Consider the following 22,954-nt stretch of genomic DNA (forward strand, 5'->3'; position numbering starts at 1 on the left):
TAATTTTCATGGTCCATAATTTGGAATGTCGAAGCATCTAGGACCCTTATTCATTTCCCAGCAAGTTATTTATTGTTTTAGTCTTCCCTATAGTGTAACATCAAGTCTGATCCCATTCATGTAATTTTTTTCCTCCAGTTTCTTCAGTGCTTCTGTGTCTTTTTAAAACTATATGTAGGCAAGAACCTTGTATCTTGGACAGCCCAATCTGGGTCCTCTACCACAAGTTCACTGTTGAATTGTTTACCTCCAGAAATGATCCTGGGATCACGTTAGCATTTTTAATGACCTTGCTGGCTACTTTGTCCTCTGACTTCATACTTCATGAGCAAAAATCAAATTGCTGGAGGAACTTAGTGGGTCAGGCAACATATGTAGAGGGAAATGGACAGTTAATATTTTGGTTCAAGACCCTTCACCTGGACTGAAAGAGTTACAGGGGAGATGGCTAGTATAAAGAGGTGAGAGGGATAGGTGGGGCAAGAGCTGGCAAATAATAGGTGGGTCCAATTGAGGAGGGGCTGATTACCAGATGGAGTCAGGTGGGGGAGAGAAGGGTGAAGATAGCGATAGTGGCTGGGAAGTTGATAGATGGAGGCAACAAACAAATTAGGTTATGGAATCTGATGATGAAGGAAGACAAACCGAATAAGGGAGGTATGGTGGGAAGATGAACAGTGTCGGGAGGGGACCCAGTGGGAGGAGTGTGTGAGTGATGGGCAGATGGAGGAGATGGGGGAAGGGAAATAAACCAGGAAATGGAGGGCTGGGTGGCATGGAAAGAAGGGTGTGTTGTGAGAGGGACTGAGTAGATCAGGAGAGAGAGAAAGGAACAGCGGGGAGCAGGTTTACCTGAATTTGGAGAAGTCAATGTTCAAGCAGTCGTATTGTAGATGGCCCACATAGTATGCGAGGTGCTGTTCTTCTAGTTTGCAATTGGCCTTACCCTGGCAGTGCAGGCGTTACAGGACAGACATGTTCGTGTGGGAATAGGGGAGGGGTGTTAAAATGGCCTGTAATGGGGAGCTCCAAATGGCCACAGTGGACAGGGTGCATATGTTCGGCAAAGCGGTCACCTAGTCTGCCACTTGATCTCGCCAATGCAGAGGAGGCTACATCGAGTTCACCAAATGGAATAGACAAGGTTGGAGGAAGTGCATGCAAATCTCTGCCTCACTTGGAAGGGCTGTTTATGTCCCTGGGTGGAGGTGGGTGAGGAGGTGTTGAGACAGGTGTTACACTTACAGTTGCAGGGGAAAGTTCCTGGGGAGGGAGGGGGAATGGGTGGGGGTAGATGTGAGTGAACCAGGGAGTCACAGACAAAGCGGTCTCTGTGGAAAGCAGAAATTGGTGGGGAGGGGAAGATGTGACTGATGGTGGGATTATGTTGTACCACCCGGAAATGTCAAAGAATGATGTACTGGATGCTGAGGCTGGTAGGGTGAAAAGTAAGGACCAAGGGATCTCTATCCCCGTTCTGTCTGAGGGGAGGTGGGGTAAGAGCAGGGGTGCAGCAAGTGAAGGAGATGTGGGTGGGAGGGGTGGAAGGGGAGCAGTTTCCTAAAGGAGGACGTGTCAGATGTCCTGGAGTGGGAGGCCTCATTTTAAGAACTGCCTTCAGCAATACATACTCCATTCTTTACATTTCTGGACACCACGCTTAAAGTTTGTGAAGCAAATGGAGAAAGTAAATAAGATGTACAATGGATGGTAAACAGTGGATCAGGCAGCATCTGTGGAGGGAAACAGTTAAGGGTTCATGTTGATCATTCATCAGAGCTCTTTATTGGCAGATTGTGAAGAAAGGAAGCTGCCACCATGAGATTACTCCAGAAAAGTGCTGACTGGTTTACTTTGCAAAATGTATTAACAGCACTGATGGATGTGTTAAAATGCAACATTTTCAGATGAGCATTTAGTTTGGTTTTATTCATGTAATTTGAGTGAATACTTGGTTTGTGTCTGAAGCTGCAATAATATTATAAACTCAGCAGTGTTCAGGGAAAAATCTGCTTGATGTGCAGCCTGTCCACCACCTTAAAGATCACTCCTTTCACCTAAGGCTGCAGTGTGTACCAGGTAAGCATCTGATGCAGTGACTTGCTAAGACTTGCTCTTCATACCTTAGAGGAGAAAGGCAGCAAAGGAAATGCCCTTTAAGTCTGCCTTCAAATTTGAGGAGGCGCACAGGAGTGAGACAGGTTGAGTGGTGTTGCAACAACAACCTTGCACTCAATGTCAGCAAAACCAAGGAATTGATTGTGAACTTCAGGAAGGTGAAGTTGGGAGAACACACACCACTCTTCATTAAGGGGTCAGCAGTGGAAAGGGTGAGCAGCTTCAAGTTCCTGGGTGTCAACACCTCAGAGGATCTATCTTGGGCCCAACACATTGATGCAATCATGAAGAAGGCATGCCAGCAGCTCTACTTCATTAGGAGTTTGAGGAGATTTGATATGTCACCAAAGACTCCTGCAAATTTCTGTAGATGTACAGTGGAGACCATTCTGACTAGTTGCATCACAGCCTAGTATGGAGGCTCCAATGCGCAGGATCGTAAGAGGCTGCAGAAAGTTGTAGATTCAGCCAGCTCCATCACAGGCACGACCCTCCCCACCATCGAGGACATCTTCAAGAGGTGGTGCCTCAAGAAGCTGGCACCCATCACTCAGGACCCTCAACATCTGGGACATGCCCTCTTCTCATTACTACCATCAGGGAGGAGGTACAGGAGCCTGAAGACCCACAGGTAACGATTCAGAAACAGCTTCTTCCCCTATGCCATCAGAATTTGGAACGGTCCATGAAACCATAAACACTATCTCATTATTCCTTTTTTTAATAGAGTAAGTAAGTTGTGCAATGCATAGTAATTTTGTCTTTGCACTGTTTTGCCACAAAACAACAAATTTCACACCATAAGACAGTGATAATAAATCTGATTCTGATTCATTTCACAAACATTCCTAACTTTGATTATTACTTGCTCACGATCCGTGAACTCCCAATCTAACAACATTGAGGGAGCCCCATGGCTTAAAAAAGTGGCCTACTGAATTTAAGGATAGGCAGTAAATATTCTGCAAATGAGATATACTTGAAATGTCACATTTATATTAGTTACAAGAGACCTGTTTTATTTTTGTTCATGAGAAATACTGCAGGAAGTAACTGGTAATCTTCAAAATTCTTGCTGAGTTGTGCAATCTTTTGTGATGGAAAATGCAGCCATTGTTCAAAAGCACTGCATAAGTTTCTTTTGAATAGTTTCCATAAACCATTCATGAGGCATTTTGCTACACTGTTTGAATGACTGATCCCTATACAAGTGTTCATTTTGATATGTTCCAAGATCAGTTGACGTGGAATTTTTCCTCCCCTCCCACCATAATCATTCAACATTCTCAATGGCATCAACTGACATTGGATCGTGCTGCAACTATTTTAAGAAGAAGTGGCCATGTGAACAAGACTGAGCATAAAATGGCTCTAGATTGAAGAATAGTCTTTTTTCAAAGCAACAAAGTTTGATACCCAATCCTATTGAGAGCAAAATAAAGCCTTTGAGCTGGAGAAATTATCCCAAGATCTTGTGGATTTGTTTACATGGGTAGCTGCTGAGCTTGGTGCCTTTCTGCCTGTTGACAGTTCCCAGTGGGGGAGTGAAAGTGGTATGATACAAGAGGAGGAGGTCTGAGCAATTGAAAATCCAAAGGCATGGTAGTTGTTTGGAGGAAGCTGTTGGTACATAACGGCAAGGCCAAGAAGTGAGTAATTCTGAGAATTCCAAAAAGTGTATTTGTAAAGTGAATTGTATTTATAAATGAGCAGAAAGATGATGAGTAGGCAGACCTCTGTCTGGGGTAGGGTACTATAATGTTTTGGATCAGTTTGGAGTTAGAGATTGAACAGTTTGGTTCATCTGAGACTGTAGTTGGATCAGGGATGGAATGGGTGAAAAGTGTATGGAGTTTGTTACAGATAGCTTTCATTGTTGAAAGGAGGAAAATTCATGCAAGACACTAGGGTAAATGGTTTGAAAGTAGAGCTGAAGCTGTTGGAAAGGCAGGACTGTGTAATCAACACAAGGAATTAGTCATGACTGTATCTCAAATTATTCAACAGCTTCACCCAAGACAATGTGAATGCCACCACAAATGGATCAATTGGGGCAAGGGTCCAGTACGTGGGTGCAAGTCTGACCTGTGTGGCTTCAGTCACAATATGGATTACTCCCTCTGTTCCCTGCCCTGACCTCAAAATCTGGAGAATTCAGTGTTCATGTTGCTGGGTTGTAGACTACCCAGGCAGAATATGAGATGCTTGAAAGTTTTCCAGTTTCAGGTAGTCTTCTCCCCTTTTGTTCCTGTTTTCTCTCCTGATCTACCCAGTTCATTCCTGTGCCCAGCCCCCATCACCATTTCTTTCCCCTCCCACTGCATCTGCCCATCACCCACACATTCCTTCCACTGGTTCCTCTTTCTCCCCCCCCACCCCCCCCACCCCCACACACACTTTTCCCATTTACCCTCTCCACCTCCCTTATTCAATTCCATGCTCCCTCCTCCATCTGCCTATCACCCCTCACCTGGATCCACCTATCGCTTGCCAGCTCTTGCTCCACCCCTTCACCTTTTCATACTGGCTATCTCCCTTCTATCTTTCAATACAGATGAAGGGTCTCAACTGTCCATTTCCCTCCACAGATGTTGCCTGACCCATTGAGTTCTTCCAGCATCTTGTTGCTCCAGATTCCAGTATCTGCAGTCTCTTGTGTCCCCTGTGTACCCACTTAATTAACTCTCCCTGGATCCTGTGCAATCTAACCTTCCAGACGAGCCTTCCATGAGGGACCTTGTTAAAATCTATATGGACGATATCCACTGCTCTGCTCTCATCAATCCTCTTGGTTACCTCTTCAAAAAGAAAACTGACAGATTTGTGAGGATATGTACCTCTGAGTGTCTGGACTGGAAAACCAAGAGCAAATTGGTGCTCTGTTAGGTGCCAGTGAATTTGAAATTGAATGAATTGGGTGGAGTTCAAGGTTCGATTTGGCTGTGGCTTCTGAAGCAACAGGCTTGTTGAACCAGTTGGAGGGGCCTTTCTCCCATCCTGTTCTGGAAGTGCTCTCACTTTAACAGGCCTTTTTCAACTTGCACTGCAGATAAATGTATAAGTGTTCTAATGGGCTCTTTCTATTGTCTGCGTATTTATATTTGAGAGCATTGGCGGAATAATATTTTGCAGTTTTTGGAGTGGCACAACTTAATGCAGCATCAAATTATGACTCCCAAACAATTTATAGTTTGTAGCTTTTTAGAAGCTTGTTTATAAATCCATTTGGATTTGTCCTTCCAGCAGAAACTTCTAACCACAGAATTCCTAACTCTATGTGGACTGGGACGTTGGTGTTCTTACTATAAAGTGGAAAGAGGGACTGACCTCCCAATTATCTTGAGGTGCTCAGGGGAGTACAATGGGCCCAAAGCTGTCATGATGCTATTAATGCCTATTTGTAGTGAAATATTTTTGTAAAATTTACACAAATGAAGCTGGCATTAAATCAAGTTGTGCCTTTTGTTATGCATATAATTTGTGAAGTTTTGTATGAGCTGAAGTTAGTAAAGAAGTCTACATCACACATGAAAAGATCAAAACACTTGTTGGACCATCTTTCAAAGAAGGCGGAGGAGTAATTTTATCAATAGACATGCATTTTTAACAAGCTGTTTAAGTCTAGATAGAAAATGCCAATTACACTACTGAGACATTAAATCTGAGCCACACCCTGCCCAAACTTGCCACCTCCATATTAACATCAGTCACAGTGAATTACTAGCAGTCTTAATTGTTGCTTGCTCTTCCCTTACTCAGAATGTGGGCAATAAACTTCTGGCTATAAATTGGGAAAAAGACTTTTGCATAATTATTGCACACTGAAGGAGCTAGAAGTAATTCATAAAATAATATTACAATTGGTGAATAGAAGGAGGGTTGATGTGGATCTTCTCAGCTTCATTGTGGTTCTTCAAAAATCATGTTTAATATCTGAACTTTCATGGCAACTGTTCCTTCATTGCTCTATCTGTCCAAGAATCAGACACTGTTTGGCTGCAAATCAAATATTAAAGCTGACCAGCTTATGACACCCCATTTTTTGTTTAAGAGAAGCACAAGAATGTGATAATGAGACTACTAATTTTACAGAAAAGTCCTTTCAATACATAGATGGAACTTGTAGAAAAGACATGGGATCTAAAACTTGGCAAAGGATGTCTAACATTTTCTCTGTTCAAATACTTGTATGTAAAATTAATCCTTAATCAAAATGTGGATACAAGAGTTAAATGGAAGCAAAGTGAGGGTAACCACATTCAGTATAAAGATAGCAATGGATAGACCAAGGAACCTGAAAATCTAAGCTCAGTAGTCTGCAGAGCAAAAGCCTGAGGGGCAGGTCTTATTCTGCATTAAGGAAAATAACTGATAATAGTGGCTTCTTGGGGACAGTCTTCAGTGTGCTTTTCTTCACCTGCTTCATGTGAACATTAACACTAACATATGAATTAGCAGCAAGAGCAGGCTACTTGGCCCCTAATGCCTGCTAAATAAGGTCATGGTTGATCTGATTCATTAGATGGCAGCCCTTCACTGAGGGATGTGGCATGGTGCTGGTCACCAAGAGTTGACATTCTGCTCCTTTCACAGTCTCTGTGATGGAGCAACAATAGGTCCTGAGCAATAAGGTCATTATTTCCCCTTGTCACCACCATTGCCAATTTCTTCACCATCAACATTGACCCAAAGTTTAAGTCCCCTTTAGGTTGCACACTGTCCTAATTTGGAAATATATATCCTTGTTCCATCATTGTCACTGGGTCCAAAACCTAGAATTATCTTCCCAATAGCAACATGGGAATGCCTTCATTGAGGACTGCAGTGATTGAAGAAGGTGCATCATTGTACTGCTACCTTGAGAACAATTAGGGGCGGGCAATAAATGCCGGCCTTGCACTGACTCCCACATCCTGAGAAATGCAGACTTGTTGCGTCGACATTGTGGCCATGACTGGGGCAGAGGTTGAATGTACTGCCCTGCTGACCTTGGATTTTATTTTCACTGTTCCACCACCTATTGGCTTGAGAATGGAATAACTTGTCACGTATCTTGTGGGAAGCAGTTTTACAGCGAGCTTCTACAGCAGCTGCTTGACTAGTCTTTGAGGCACAAGTCTCTGCATCCATGTCCTCCTCTATTGCTTTGTGCTGGCACTTCAGTTAAACGTTTAAGGGATATGGACATTACTGGCAATGTTGGCATTTGTCTATCCTTAATTGAGGTCTTGGTCTTTTCAGCTGACTGAGGAACATTGTTCAGACTATTGGCATACCAGAAGCAGTGCTGAATTGATGCTTCCCTAGATATGGGGATGATCCACATTTTCCAGGGATCTGCCTTGTGCTTCAATTATTGAGGGGTGATTGGTAAAGGACCTTTTGTCTTAGTGTTTTATGCAAAGTCTATCCTCCTTGTTTTAGTGAAGGAGTCAGCAGTGAGTTGGAGATCAAGACCTAATGTAGGTTTTGTCTACATCTGTAAATCAATGAAGAGTTGGAATAATCTTTGTTCTGGAGTGGAGATGATGAAGGTTAAACAGTTTACCTTTAGTCATGTAGATTAACTCCACTTGAGCAGGAAGCTTGCTTGAGATGGGGTGAAGAATTGCAGCGAGAAAGACTGAGAAGGTTGATGTAATCATATAGACCTGTTTGACCTCTGTCTGCACTGGGATTGGGTCCATGGTGAACAGTTGGTTAGGATTACAGTTTTGTGGCAGATGTAGAATGGTGTTGAATTACTGAGAATAATAAAGTTTGAAAAAGATTCCCCATAATGCCCCTGGCTGATTTTGTTTTAATTTGGAGTGGATGTTGTACACCAACTACCACATGGACTGGCCAGGTCTTAGTCACTTGGCAAGGAGGCCCAAGATTGAAAAGCAAGATTGGGTGCATGGACTTAACATGCACAAGCACACTCCTAACACCAGCTGCATGCAGATGCACAATCTTGATTTCATTTTCTTGCTCATTACTGGGTTTGTGTCTTGGTCTTTAGCATAGTGGGAATGTTATCACAGGGTGGGAATGTTATCAGAGAGCTACTAACGCAGTTTGAGATGACCTACCAGCATTTGCATGTGACCTCTAGTCACAGTCATACAGCATGGAAACGGGTCCAAGTCCACAGACTGGCTGCCAAGCGTTCATCTTCACTTATCCTATGCTAATCCCATTTTTATTCTTCCCATAGCCATGGGCATCACATGGAGTCTCACTTGAACTGTCTATATTGCACAAGTAAAACTAATTTTCAAAGAAGTTTATCATCAGGTATTTCACTGTTGCATGAGGCAAGGCTCTAGATTATAATTGGAAATCCCTGAAATGATTCTGAGTTAACCAAGCAGTGGCAGGTTCTAAATCTTGTCACCGTATGTAGTGCATCAATTACAAAGTTAATGTTGATCTTTAGTAATTAGTTAACTAGGATCTTTTGCAAATTGGATGTAGGTTTTTACTACTTTTGTTTGGGGTACCATTTCAATTTGTAGTACCACTATAGCCATGTCTTCTAACTAGAATGAAATTGTTTGCTCTGAGGTTTGATTTTAAAATGGGCATGATTTTCAAACAGTAGTTACATTCCAATTCCTGTGGCTGGCACCACAAATCTTTAATGATTTGCTATGTATATGGCATACAAAGTTGCTGGAATAAATCCTGTAAATTAACAAGTCGTGAAACAGTTTAGAACATAGAACATTACACCAGAGTACAGGCCCTTTGGCCCACGTTGTGCCGACCTTTTAGCCTACTCTAAAATAAATCTAACTATTCCCTCCCACGTAGCCCCTTATTTTCCTATCATTCATGTGCCTATCTAAGAGTCTCTTAAATGTCCCTAATGTATCTGCCTCTACCAGCACCCCTGACAGCGTGTGCCACACACCCACAACCACACTGTTTAAAAAAAAACTTGCCTGTGATATCCCCCCTGTACTTTCCTCCAATCACCTTAAAGTAATGCCTCCTCGTGTTAGCCATTTCTACCCTGGGAGAAAGTCTCTGGCTGTCCACTCGATCTATGCCTCTTATCTTGTATGCCTCTTATCTTGTACACCTCTATCAGGTCACCTCTCATCCTCCTCCATTCCAAATGTATCCTCCTAAGACATGCTCTCCAATCCAGGTAGCATCCTGGTAAATCTCCTCTGCACCCTTTCTAAAGCTTCCACATCCTTCCTATAGTGAGGTGGCCAGAACTGAACACAATATTTTAAGTGTGGTCTAACCAGGGCTTTGTAGAGCTGTAATATTATCTCGTGGCTCTTGAACTCAATCCCCGAGAAATGAAGGCCAACATGCCATACGCTGCCTTAACAACCTCATCAACTTGCGCGGCAACTTTGAGGGATCTATGGACTTGCACCCCAACATCCCTCTGTTCCTCCACACTGCTAAGAATCCTGCCATTAACTCTGTATTCTGCCTTCAAATTCGATCTTCCAAAGTGAATCACTTCACACTTTTCCAGGTTGAACTCCATCTGCCACTTCTCAGCCCAGCTCTGCATCCTATCAATGTCCTGTTGTAACCCTCAACCACCTTCTATACTGTCCACAACACCACCAACCTTCGTGTCATCTGCAAACGTACTAACCCACCCTTCCACATCCTCAGCCAAGTCATTTATAAAAATCACAAAGAGCAGGGGTCCCAGAACAGATCCCTGTGAAACACCACTGGTCACTGACTTCCAGGCAGAATATGCTCCATCTGCAACCAACCTCTGCCTTCTATGGGCAAGCCAATTCCGAATCCACACAGCCAAGTTTTCCTGGATCCCATGCCTCCCGACCTTCTGAATGAACCTATCTTGGGGAACCTTATCAAGCACCTTACAAAAATCCATATACACCACATTCACTGCTCTACCCTCATCAATGGGTTTTGACACATCCTCAAAGAATTCAATCAGGGTGGTAAGGCATGACCTGCCCCTCACAAAGCCAAGCTGACCATCCCTAATCAGACTATGCTCTTCCAAATGCTCATAAATCCTGTCTCTAAGAATCTTTTCCAATAATTTACCCACTACTGAAGTAAGCCTCACTGATCTATAATTCCCAGGGTTATCCCTACTCCCTTTCTTGAACAAAGGAATAACATTTGCCACCACCCCCCCGCCCCTCCCAATCATCTGGTACTAGTCCTATGGCCAGTGAGGATGCAAAGATCATTGTCAAGGGCTCGGAAATCTCTTTCCTCACAGTCCTTAGTATCCTGGGATATATCCCATCCAGCCCCGGTGACTTATCTATCCTAATGTTTTTCAAAAGTTCCAGCACATCCTCCTCCTTAACATCGACATATTCCAGTTTATCAGCCTGTTTTACTCCTGTTTACAGCCTGTTCAATCAGAGCATTGTATTACTTGGCTAAACAGAATGGTAAACGTCTACAGAGGGAGCAAATAAAGATCACTCTAGCTTTGATAGTGTAACACTGAGGATAATTGTTATTACTTAACAGCCACAAATTCCCCAGTGGAAATTCTGTAATGATGTTGACATCAGTCCAAGTTTCTGCAGTAGTAAAACACTTTGATTTTAAGCTTCAAGTTTCCCATACCCTTTTAGTAATGAGCCACTTTGTTCCTTTGACCTAGTTGCATATCTGAGCCATAATGAATCTCCAACACTTGGATAAATGTAACAAAATTTTGATGAGCCATTTCCTGGTCTGTGGGTTTCTTTTAAAACTTGCCCAGCGTTGTTGTTGACGTGTGTGTATATTCAGTACTTCAATTGGTTAGTAACTTTATGAAGAACTGATGCCCATCAGCTGTTTAGCTCCTTTTGTTAACCCTTGTAAAGAATGTGACATGATCTTGCCTTCAATATATTGCCTGAACAACTTGGTTTAGCATGATGCAAATGCAGAGTTGCACGTAATGGCATCTGGAAATACTAAGATAGCACTTTGTTTGCAATTCTCTGGTCTTGCTGGTTCAGTGACATGAATGTCAACTATTTTTCCTTTAAAAAGAGACTTATTTATTTCCCACAGCCTAACCCATTAACATCTTTGACCTGAACTAAACTATTTTCTTTGATTATTATTGACTAGCTAAAAATATCTCAAATGTAAGTTTGTTTGCTTTAGCAGTGGAAGCATTCTGAAGGGCTGAAAAATTGTAATGTCAGTTTAACAAAAGTAAAATGATAGTGGAGAGTGCTGTGATTTGAACAGTGTAAGCTTGGAATGCCAAGAATTGGACTCTGGTTTCCAGGATTCTCATGGGAATGATGTGAAAACCAGATGATGGAATATGGTCAGGGATTGTTATGTGAATCTGTTGTTTATAGGAACATTCTCTGGATTGTTTCCAGTTGTTTCTGCTTTTCGTATTTTCCCATGTATGGTGGCCCTAATGCATGTGGGGTTTAGAAGCCTTGCTTGATAAATGTAGGACTCTTTTAATTTCCTCTGTGAAAATTGATTGGGGGGAGAAAAGTCTAACACAAGCAACATTCAAAACAATTGTTTAGAAGCTGACTCGTGGGGAAGGAGTGAGAAATTTGCAGAAGTCCTTTTGAGTGTTGATCATTTTAAATCAAACTGCAGTGTTGTGGGAAATGTGTCGTCTGATTTATGCCATGGAGTAACCAGTGAGTCTAGGGGCAACAGTTAAGTCCATTTGAGGTTAGTTGACCAGTCTAATGATCCTGAGAGGGAGTTCATCCAAGTGATGTAGTGAGAAATCTGTTGTTGAAGGGTGGGTAGGGAGGATAAGGAAATGTTAAATCAGGAGCTATGAATTGAATCATATGTTCAGTAAAGTTTACAGATCTGGGTAATTGTCTACCCTGATATGAGGAGAGTGAAACATCATTAGCCATGTTGTTGAACCAACCTTGGAATTCACTGAATAAAGGAGCTTTGTGGAATCTGTGATGCAAGACTTTGCACTCATGGTTCAAAGACTCCCTCTTGTGTGCTGCTGAATTCAGCCACTGATTATTGTATCAGAGATTTATTTGTAGATTACACAAACTCATTTGCATTGCCTTTTCATCTTGCTGTATGAATCCAACAATAACATCCAGAATTCAACCAAAATGACCAGTTTGTTGTAATCTAATATTGTGACAGATTAACATTTTGATCATTTTTGTTTGTGTGAGTGTTTGGAGCAACAGTTAAGTCCATTTGAGATTAGTTGACCAGTCTAATGATCCTGAGAGGGAGTTCATCCAAGTGATGTAACCACCGAATATTGTGTGGTCAAGAGTTTAATGTGGTCCACAGTCATAATTGTTTAATTATGCAATTGGTTTTGGTCAGTAACTATATTTATGGAAATTTCCTTGTCAATAATATAAATCCATTAAAGCAAGATTAATGGTGAAGTATTTGAACATGGGCTACTGTTTCGATGCTATATATCTTGTTTCTCCTGGATAAGCGTCTTCAGGGTGTAAAAAAAACACATGAAATGGAGGTTGTTCCGATCCATTAACTGCTTATCACTTTCTATGATTTTTCACCAAAGCAGGTGCTGAAAGGCCCACCTCAGCTGGCCATGTCCTGCCTGATTCCTTGTTTTTGCTCTTTCATCACAAAGATAAAATAATGTAGGTATTGCATTGCATCCTTTCATATCAGATAATGGGTAGCAAGCAAGCAATCTCTCTCCCTCATGAGGGTAATTAGATGCAATAACTGCAGCTAGTGCATCAAAAGGGAAAAATTATCACCCTCCAGCTCTTGCTCCACCCCCTCCAGCTCTTGCTCAACCTCCCTCCCCTACCTTTTTATATGGCTCCTCTCCTCTTTCCAGTCCCGATGAAGGATCTTGACCTGAAACATCAACTGTCCATTTCCCTCCAATGAGTTTGTCCAATTTGTGTATTGCCATCTGAAATCAATTGGTTAAATTGCACAGTACATGAAAAGAACTTAGTGGCCTATCTCTGGTTACCACAGCCCTTAAGCTATGTTCATATCTCTGATGCGTTGACTTTCTGCAGTGTTTGAATAGTTTCTGGAAGAAACTGACATTTAGCACAATGATTTTTGAAACTTAAGTTTTTTTTTAAATTCTTGATTCTGCTCCTGCTTTAGATTGATTTTTTTATCAGCAGAAGGTATGGTGTGACAACCAAGCTCCATTGGATTTGGAGGTTTTTGCTTTGAATGTTTACATGGAGATCTAAAACTACATATTTGCCATAAATGATGCATTGGATGTTTAGTTTTGCAATATCAAGTCACATTGCTTCTTGATGTCTTGTCCTACTGGTTATAACTTTATCCTTGTGGTGTGTCACAGTGTAAGAGGATTGGCAAGCATTATTTGTACTTCAACTTTTATTAGTTCCAGCTGTGGTAACAGGAAGGTTGGCCTATACTGAGGGAAGGATGGAAGTTTGTCTTGCAGAATGTTAAGCAAATGAAGCAACTACAGACCATCACCATTTTTCTATCTTCAATAAAGGATTGAAATTGCAGCAAAACCATATTAGATATTTCATTTCTTCATCTGCATATGAAATTTTCTGTTGTAACTTTTGAAGAACAGAATTTGCTTGTTAAATTTTCATTACTTTGACAATTTTTACATCGGACTATTCTTCTGTCGGAATTGTGCAATAACCATGTAGTTGCCACTAATAATTTTCATTAATGGTTCAGTAATAAGCTATCGCCTGCAAAAATGTGGCCCTGCTTATTGAATAGTTGTAACCTTGTAAAGATGGTGCTCTTACAAAGCCTCATCCATATGGTGAACGTTTTGAAGTGGAGGACCCGAGGATATCAAATATGGTGTACAAGTGCATTGGATTTGAGTCCTCATTGTGTTCTACCAGTATTGATTCAGAAATGCAGTGTACTGCAAGCCATCTGTAGTGCTGACTTTAAATGTTATTTTAAGCAATTATCTGTGATTATCTCACCTCCAGAATACTGGCCATTGCAATTGGTCATCCAATTTGATGTGATTGTACTCAGGTGATAGTGAGTGAGAAAAATGGTGCAGACTGTGAACAAAAATATCTTGGAGGGAAGTGAAGATCTGACTGCTTGTTTTCACTTAATTCCAAGTTGGGTTTGATTGGAAAACTATTTGAATCACTTGAACCAATAGTTTCAGTTCTCTTGGTAAATTAGTTGAACTAATGTACCAACAGATCATTAAATATATTCTCATTTAGAATATTAGAAATAAATGCAGCTTAGGTAGTCTGTGTGGAATGGAGTGCGTTAATACAGAACTAAGGAGTTCTGTAAATTATAGTGACCAAGAACTTGTTTACCTTTGCTCTCTTGTGTCAACATTTAAAAGAACTGGATAGGTGGACCTAATATTAGTAAAGAATTTCCCTGAATGAACTAAGTTTTATTTGATTGATTTTTTTGGACCAGGTTTACAGCCTGACTGAAAGGAAAATGCCTACAAAAAAAAACTTGAATTTATGAATGAAATGTCCAGTTTTAAGATTTAAAAGATCACTGGGTTTGCCCAAGTTGCACTCACATGCTGCACATTGTCTTTAAATATTTGAACTCTGACTTGCCATGTGCAGGTAGCTGCTTCTGTAAATGTCATTAATCCATTCATTATGTGATGAAAATAAGCAGGAAATTAAAGTTGTAATATTTGGAGTAATAACATTTCTATGACTTATTATTCTTTTGCCTCATGCAATTTTTCTTAACGTGTCAGTTTTGTGATCACTGACACTTCCAGGATCTCAAGTTCCATTTTCTCAGATCACTGCTTTAGCTTTGTATCCACAAAAGGAAAGTTCACCGCTATTCTCCATTGCCTGTACATTGAGTGTTTTACAAAAGAAAGGGTGCATCCATTGCAAATTGATGCCAGTGGTGTGTTTCTTGGGAATCTGGGTGTCGCTAGTAAGGTGCATTTATTGCCCATTCCTATTTGCCCTTGTTCATCTGGTTCACTAGGTTATATCAGAAGGTGTGTGAGATAAGAAAAGCAGGTTTTATTCCCTGAAGGACATGGGTGAACCAAGTAGGGTTTTATGACAATCTGATAGTTCTGTAATTTACCCACTATGCCACCACCATATCAAATGTTCACAACCATTTTCTGACAGATGTCGAGTAGAATTTCACGACCTGCTCTCTTGAACTTTTCATCACCACTTATTGCCACTCCCCAGCTAACTTGATTCATTTAGGAAATGGCTTGTGCACTGACCCAGCAAAGATTCTGGCTGCATTTAGCCAAGTCACAAGTCGACTGGTGCTCCACTGCCAAGCTAAGCTGCAATGCAGCTACAACAGTGGCATGTATCTGACAAAATGGAAAGCTGCCTGAGTATAGTCTGATAAATAGTTTAAATAGGCCTGATGAACTATTACCTTGCCAAACAACACACAATAAGCAATTTGGGATTCTAGCAGTCATTAGCCCAAGATGGTACAATTAAAGCCAATGTGGGTCAGGGTACCCTCTCCATTGGCTAGAGTCAGCCAGAGAAAAAAAGAAACTTCCAACAAGTACAAACTAATCATCTCAGTCCCTGGTGGAATTCCTCAGGACAATGTCTTCAGCCTAAAGGGGTCAAATTCAGAGTTTAACACTTTGAGCATCTCTATTGCATTTCAAAAGAAGCATCTGAAATCGTCGTTTTGAAGAAAGTTTAACTATCAAGTAACTTTCTCACTGTTTACAGTTGTACCAAGGCATTCATTTTAACCCTGGTGTAGTTTCCGTTATCCTGCATGGTGGTTCTTCTAGGTACAGAAAGGAAATCTGTCCCAGAGAGGTCTGTTGTTTATAGAAGCAGAGCACTACACGGTCAGTAAGGAGAAGAGAGGAAAGTGAGAACGATCTACTCTTGAATTGCAGGATGGCAGCTTATAGAGTAGGTTTGTGATTGAACATTTCCTACTTTGGATCATTACCTCCTATATATTCAGCCTGATTGTGGAGTAAGGAAGATCTTCATTAGAATTACATTTTTCAAACCTTTGTTGCATCCTAGGCTAATTTAGTCTTCATGAGATAACTAAACACATCGAAAGGAAGTGAGTTTCTAGTCCACATCTTCAAGTTATGATCTGGTCAAATTAGGGTATTATGAGCTGGTTTCCATAAAAATTATAATGATTAGGGATGATGCAATCCTAACTTTACTTAAGCAAATGTCAGTAGCTTAACCAAGATCCTTAATCCCTTTGAGAACTCTTGAGACATGGAAGTGTTTTGTAGATTTTTATATTTTTCTCCTTTTGTTTTTAACAGGTTGAACAGTCAAAAGTATTCATTAAAGAAGGTGGTGTTCAACTACTACTCACAATAGTCGATACACCTGGATTTGGAGATGCTGTTGACAACAGTAACTGGTAAGCTTTATATATAAAATTTTTTTAAAAATCTATGGATGCTGGAAATCTGAAATAGAAAGAAAATGCTTGAAACACAGCAAGTCAGGCAGCATCTGTGGAAAGATAGCAGCAATATTGTTTCAGATGCAAGACTTCATCAGGACTGAGTGCTTCCAGCATTTTTTTTTTGTTTTTATTAGGTAATAAACTTGCATTTATATGGAACATTTCACAGCTTATGTATTTCTGAAGGGGCATTGGTGATCTAGGCAACTGCTTATGACCTGCTAGAGCAGAGAGCACTCAAGCTCAAAGTGTGTATGAAATGATGTTCAAGGTCAAATCCAAGTCAATATTTTAAAGCCAAGGCCCCATCTGTGTGCTCTGTTGTAGAAGTGGTGAAAGGTTCAGGTTCTTGAAGCTAAAAATAACTGCTTCAGTGAAATAAAACAGAAAGCAGATCTCTACCATAACACTCCTATAAAGGAGATCTCGGATTACCTGGATCATAATTGCTGTATCTGTCAATTTTATTTCTGGGAAAGATTTCTCATATGTACTCATGTAGCACTGAAGGACCTTCTGTATTGTTACAACACTCATCAATTGTGGCATTAATTTTGAATCATTTTGCATTGTTGGGCAATAAACACTAGTCTAATTTTCACTAAATATAAAGTGTTAGATTACGAGGAGCACCTTTAAGAAGGAGAGAGTGATAGGAAGAGGTTTAGAGAGCTTGGAATTTCAGAGCTTAAGGTCAAGGCAGCTGAAGGCATGCACCAGAGGGTTGTAGGGTTGGTAATGATTACAAAACGGCGAGACAGAAGTTTGAGGGAAGAGACTGAATGTGACAGTGGGAATTTTAAAACTGAAGCTTGGAGCCACTGATATTAGGTGAGCAGAAGGGGATAGGTGAACAGGGCTAGGTGTAGTTTAAGATTGGAAATTAGAATTTTGGATCACAAAGTTTACAGGGTGAAAAATAGGACAAAGAATAAACTAGAGGTGACAAAGCCACAATGAATTCCTGAGTAATTTTTAAAGAAATGACCCTTGATTAAAGTTGCCAGAAATTAAAAGTAAAATTTACAGGCGACTCCACCACACGCACATGACAGAGGAGTTGCATTGCTAGAGAAGGGTCTGTATCACAGCTTCCATAATGCACACCCCCTTTTCCTGTTGAATTCCATGTTATAAGCAGAGATGCATCCCTACAGGATGTTTTTCTGTCATATTAAGTCATTTTATTGCTAATGATAAAGTGACCCAGCTCCGTTATTTAACAGCTGGGGCCAATGTATTAGGAAAGGGTTTAGAAAGTGAGAATATCAGGGAAAGGGATGGGATTTGAGGATTCAGAGTTCATTGGAAAAAGGTGGTGTAGGAGGAGTTTGGGGGATAATGGGTTAGAGTGCAGTGACTGGAAGTGGATTAAAAGCCAAGGGATCACTGGCCATGGTTACTGTGGCTCCCCACAGTGCAGCATATCAGAGAGAGTGCCTCACAGATGAAGAGCACGGCAGCGCTGCACTCTGAGATGTCTGTTCATGTGTCCTCAGACTGGAGAGGTTGGGGCAAAGGAAGGAGTCTGCTATGACTGCCGACCTAGTCAATGGTGACGGTATATCCAAAGCCCCACAGTATTGAGAGACAAAAAGTAACAATTTGTTGTTTCTTTCTCATTTTTGTGTTTATTTTCATTGATAATTCCATAAGAGCGAATTTTATTCTGTATCTCAACTTTTTGGGTAGTGATTTGTGAATTCTGTAAGAGCGAATTTCTGTTACCTGTACTGCCATAACACGGGGGTACCCTGTACAAGTTTGACAAGTTTCATCAAATTTACAGCATGCCTGTGATTTGTTGAGCAAGCTGTCTTTGTTTTGGTGTTTGGGACCATGACTAACTGATCATTTTATTGATGTTTGATTTCTAGCTGGCAGCCTGTCATCGATCACATAGACAGCAAATTTGAAGATTATCTTAATGCTGAATCCCGTGTGAACCGACGCCAAATGCCAGACAGCAGAGTCCACTGTTGTTTATACTTTATTGCTCCTTCAGGCCACGGGTTGGTAAAATATTTTGTGCATTTGCAATAACTTCCAACAGCTGAATAATTAAGGTGTTGAATCCATTCTGGTTCTACTGTTTTTACAGCAGAATCAATAATAAACCCTTTAAAAAGGGGTTAAAATAACTTAAAACTTGGAAAATGTAAAGAAGCTCCATAACCCAACCAGTCTATGCTGATTTTCATCCTCCCCTGAAAAGTATTGTAGCCCATGTATCTACCAGGTTTCATATCTGCCATCTTCCCTTTAACAACCAATGGAAAGATGCTCAGGAAAGAAAATCCCCTGTAGCTGAAAGAGGTGAAACACCCGTCCTTCCACTTCCCTTCCCACCATTCAGGGACTAAACACTCCTCCCAGGTGAAGCAGTGATCCTTCCAATCTAGTGTACACATTTAGTGTTCACAATGTGGCCTCCTCTACATTGGGGAAGCAAAATGCAGACTGAGTGATCATGTTGTGGAGAGCCTGCACTCAGTCCACGGGTGATCCTGAGTTTCCACTTGCCTGCCACTAATGATGCAGGGTCTCGACCCGAAACATTTGCCATTCCTCTTCCCTTACCCCCCCCCCCCCCCACAACCCCAACAGATGCTTGACCCACTGAGTTCCTCCAGCAGTTTTTTTTTGCTTGACTTTAATTCACCATTTCTTTCCCACTGCATCTGTGGTGTCCTGCACTATTACAATGAAGCCCAATTCAAGCTTGAGGAACAGCACCTCATCTTCCATCTGGGCACCTTGCAGCCTCCTGGACTTTAAAAGTTGGAAAATTTTATATTATGTAGATCACTGTGCCTGTCTGTCTATATCAGAACTGGCCATTTCTGCCTGTCATCCTGTTAGCTCAGTTTTCTTGTTCTATCTGTATAGTCTGGCATGCTGGGAAGTCGCAAGGCATCACTATTTACAATACGTTACACAGACAAGCTTATTGTGCTTATAACTGCCCCATTAAGTCATTTGGAAACCCTATCAGAGATGCTCCCTTTGTTGTACACATCCCCATCTTCCCTGCTTACTGCATTTCTCTCCCTTTCCAGTTCTGATGAAGGGTCTCAGACCCAAACATTAACTGCATCTTTGTCCGCAGGTGCTGTCTGACCTGTTGAGTGTTTCTTGCATTTTCTGATTTGTTTCAGAAATGTGCTCAGTGTTGATGTGGTCTTCAGTCATTGATGTTTTCCTATCTTGCACTCAATCCTAACTCTTGTTTAACCTTGCACTTTTCCCTCCCCATTCAGGACTCCCTTAAAAGGAAGGGTATTGGTTTATTATTGTCACTTGTACCGAGGTACAGTGAAAAACTTGTCTTGCATACCAATTGTACAGTATGGAAGTGCAGTTACATTGAGTTAGTACAGAGTGCATTGAGGTAGTACAAGTAAAAACAATAACAGTACAGAGTAAAGTGTCACAGCTACAGAGAAAGTGCAGTGCAGGTAGACAATAAGGTGCAAGGTCACGAGGTAGATCATGAGGTCAGAGTCCATCTTGTCGTATAAGGGAACAGTTCAATAGTCTTATCACAGTGGGATAGAAACTGTCCTTAAGCCTGGTGGTATGTGCCCTCAGGCTCCTGTATCTTCTACCTGATGGAAGAGGAGAGAAGAGAGAATGACCTGGGTGGATGGGGTCTTTGATTATGCTGGCTGCTTTGCTGAGGCAGTGAGAAGTAAAGACAGAGTCCAAAGAGGGCACATGCTGGGCTGTGTCCACAACTCCGCAGTTTCTTGCGGTCCTGGGCAGAGCGGTTGCTGTACCAAGCCATGATGCATCCAGATAGGATGCTTTCTATGGTGTATCGATAAAAGTTGGCAAGTGTCAAGGGGGACATACCAAATTTCTTTAGCCTCCTGAGGAAGTAGAGGCGCTGTTGAGCTTTCTTGGCTGTGACATCTATGTGATTTGACCAGGACAGGCTATTGGTGATATTCACTCCCAGGGATTTGAAGCTCTCAACCCTCTCAACCTCAGCACAGTTGATGTAGACAGGTGCATGTACTCCGCCTCCTTTCCTGAAGTCAATGACCAGCTCTTTTGTTGACATTGAGGGAAAGGTTGTTGTCATGACACCACGCCACTGAACTCTCTATCTCCTTCCTGTACCCCGACTCATCATTGTTTGAGATACAGCCTACTACAGTGGTATCATCTGCAAACTTGTAGATGGAGTTAGAGCAGAATCTGGCCACACAGTCCTGAATATATAGGGAGTAAAGTAGAGGGCTGAGTACGCAGCCTTGTGAGGCACTAGTGTTGGGAATAATCGTGCTGGAGGTATTGCTGCCTATCCTCACTGATTGCAGTCTGTTGGTTAGGAAGTCAAGGATCTAGTTACAGAGGGAAGTGTTGAGTCCCAGGTCTCGGCAATATCTGGTCTGTTCCATACCTTCAAACAATTCTATCAAATCAGTTGCTAATCTCCTGTATTCTTAAAAAGTCTGTCTTTGTATTTGCTTCTTCACACCAGGATCATTGTACGAATGAATCCACAGTGAACCATTTCATTGCTTCAACATCCGAGCCTATCCAATCTCTTTGGAACTAAAGCCCTCCAATCCAAGCAACATCTTGGTGAATCTCTTCTGTACTCTTTCTAGGGCTACCACATCCTTTCTTGAATGTGATGACCAGAACTGCAAGCAGTATTCCAAGTGTGGCCTAACCAATGTCAACACATAAAGAGGAAGTGTTGGAGATAATGGTGCACATTAAAGTGGACAAATCCCCAGGACCCAATGAAATCTATCCTAGGCTGTTGTGGGAAGTCAGGGAAGAAATTGGGGCTTTGGAAATTTAGCAGAAAATAGCCACAGGTGTGGTAGTGGAAGACTGGAGGATAGCTACTATTGTTCCTATAGTCAAGAAGGGTGGTAGGGATAAGCCAGAGAAGTAGAGGGACATGAATCAGCTGAAAGTTGGGCAGAGCCACAAAATCAACTTGGTGATGGGAGGCATGGTTGGCAGTGGCGTGTTGTTTTTCAGATTGGAGGCCTGTAACCAGTGGTGTGCAGCAGGGTTTGGTGCTGGGTCCTGTGTCATTTGTTCAGGTACATTAATTATTTGGATGAGAAGGTACATTGCATGGTTAGTAAATTTGCAGATAACACCAAAATTCGTGGTATAGTGAACAGTGAAGGTTGTCTGACATTACAACCAGATATTGATCAACTGGGAAATTAGGCAAGGGAACGGCAGATGGAATTTCACTCGAGTGAGTGTGAAGTGAAGCATTTTGGGAAGTTAAACCAGGCCAGGGCATAGAATGTGAATGGCAGGGCCCTGGGGAGTGTTGAACAGAGACCTGAGGTTACAAGTACATAGTTCCTTGAAAATGGCAACAGAGGTAGATTGGATGGTGAAGAATATGGATGGCATACTTGCCTTCATTCGCCAGACCACTCTTAGAATATTGTGTGCAGTTCTGATCGCCGTGCTCTAGGAAGGATGTCATTAAGCTAGAGATGGTGCAGAAAAGATTCACAAGGGTGTTGCCTGGACTGGAGGGCTTGAGTTACAAGGAGAGATTGAATAGACTGGGACTGTTTTCCCTGGAGTGAAGGAGGCTGCGTTATGACTTTAGAGGTTTATAAAATTGTGTATAGATTTTTGGATGTTGCTTTGAATATACTCAACAACTGAACCTCCACAGCCTCTTGGTTAGTGAATTCCAAAGACACTGTTGATTCTGAACTCTGTAGCCAGGGGAAATGTTAGCACTGCATCTATCTTGTCAAGGCTCTTAACGTTTCAATGAGCTCGCCTCTCAATCTACCAAATTTCAGAGATTACAGGCCTAATCTGCTCAATCTTTCCTCCTATGATCAACCTGCCATCCCAGGAATCGATGTGGTGAACCATCATTGCACTCCTATCACAACATACCATTTGCCTTTTTAATGGCTGAACCTGCACATTAACATTCAGTGATTTATGTACAAGGACACCCATTTGTCTTCAACATCAGCACCTTTTAAGCTCTCACCATTTCAAAATACCGAAGTGGATGATATCTGCCTTGCACATTCTACCCCCCACTGAAGTCTCTCTGCATCCTCCTGTCAGCCCACATTGCCACCTAACTTTGTGTCATCACATCATGTGTCAGTGATAATAAATCTGATTCTAATCAGCATATGTGAATACATTTCTTTCTCACATCCAAGTCATTGATATAGATTGTGAACAGCTGGAACCACAGCACTAATCCCAGCTACATCCCATTGGTTACAGCCTCCCAACCAGAAAATGACCCATGTATTCCTGCTGATTTGTCTTTTAACCAGAATTCTCATCACCCCCACCCCCCCCCCCTTCTCCCAAACTGTGCACTTTGTTTAATGACATCTTGTATGGCAGTGTATCAAAGGTCTTCTGAAAGTCCAGTCACTGCTTGAACTGATTAGCCCTTATTGATTCTGCCAGTTACAACCTCATT

At 41.6% G+C, this 22,954-nt stretch overlaps 1 protein-coding gene across 3 annotated transcripts in view; it reads left to right on the forward strand.

Annotated features, from left to right (window-relative positions):
* The window catches only part of LOC127574687 (septin-7), a 103,885-nt gene that overhangs the window by 46,227 nt on the left and 34,704 nt on the right, over positions 1–22,954 (forward strand). For all 3 annotated transcript variants that reach the window (XM_052023959.1, XM_052023957.1, XM_052023958.1), the window contains 2 exons: positions 16,349–16,449; positions 18,375–18,509. In XM_052023959.1, the coding sequence (XP_051879919.1) occupies positions 16,349–16,449; positions 18,375–18,509 (236 nt within the window). The remainder of the gene's footprint in view (positions 1–16,348; positions 16,450–18,374; positions 18,510–22,954) is intronic.

The sequence above is a fragment of the Pristis pectinata genome, chromosome 9 (genome assembly GCF_009764475.1).
Source record: "Pristis pectinata isolate sPriPec2 chromosome 9, sPriPec2.1.pri, whole genome shotgun sequence".
Lineage (NCBI taxonomy): Eukaryota > Metazoa > Chordata > Chondrichthyes > Rhinopristiformes > Pristidae > Pristis > Pristis pectinata.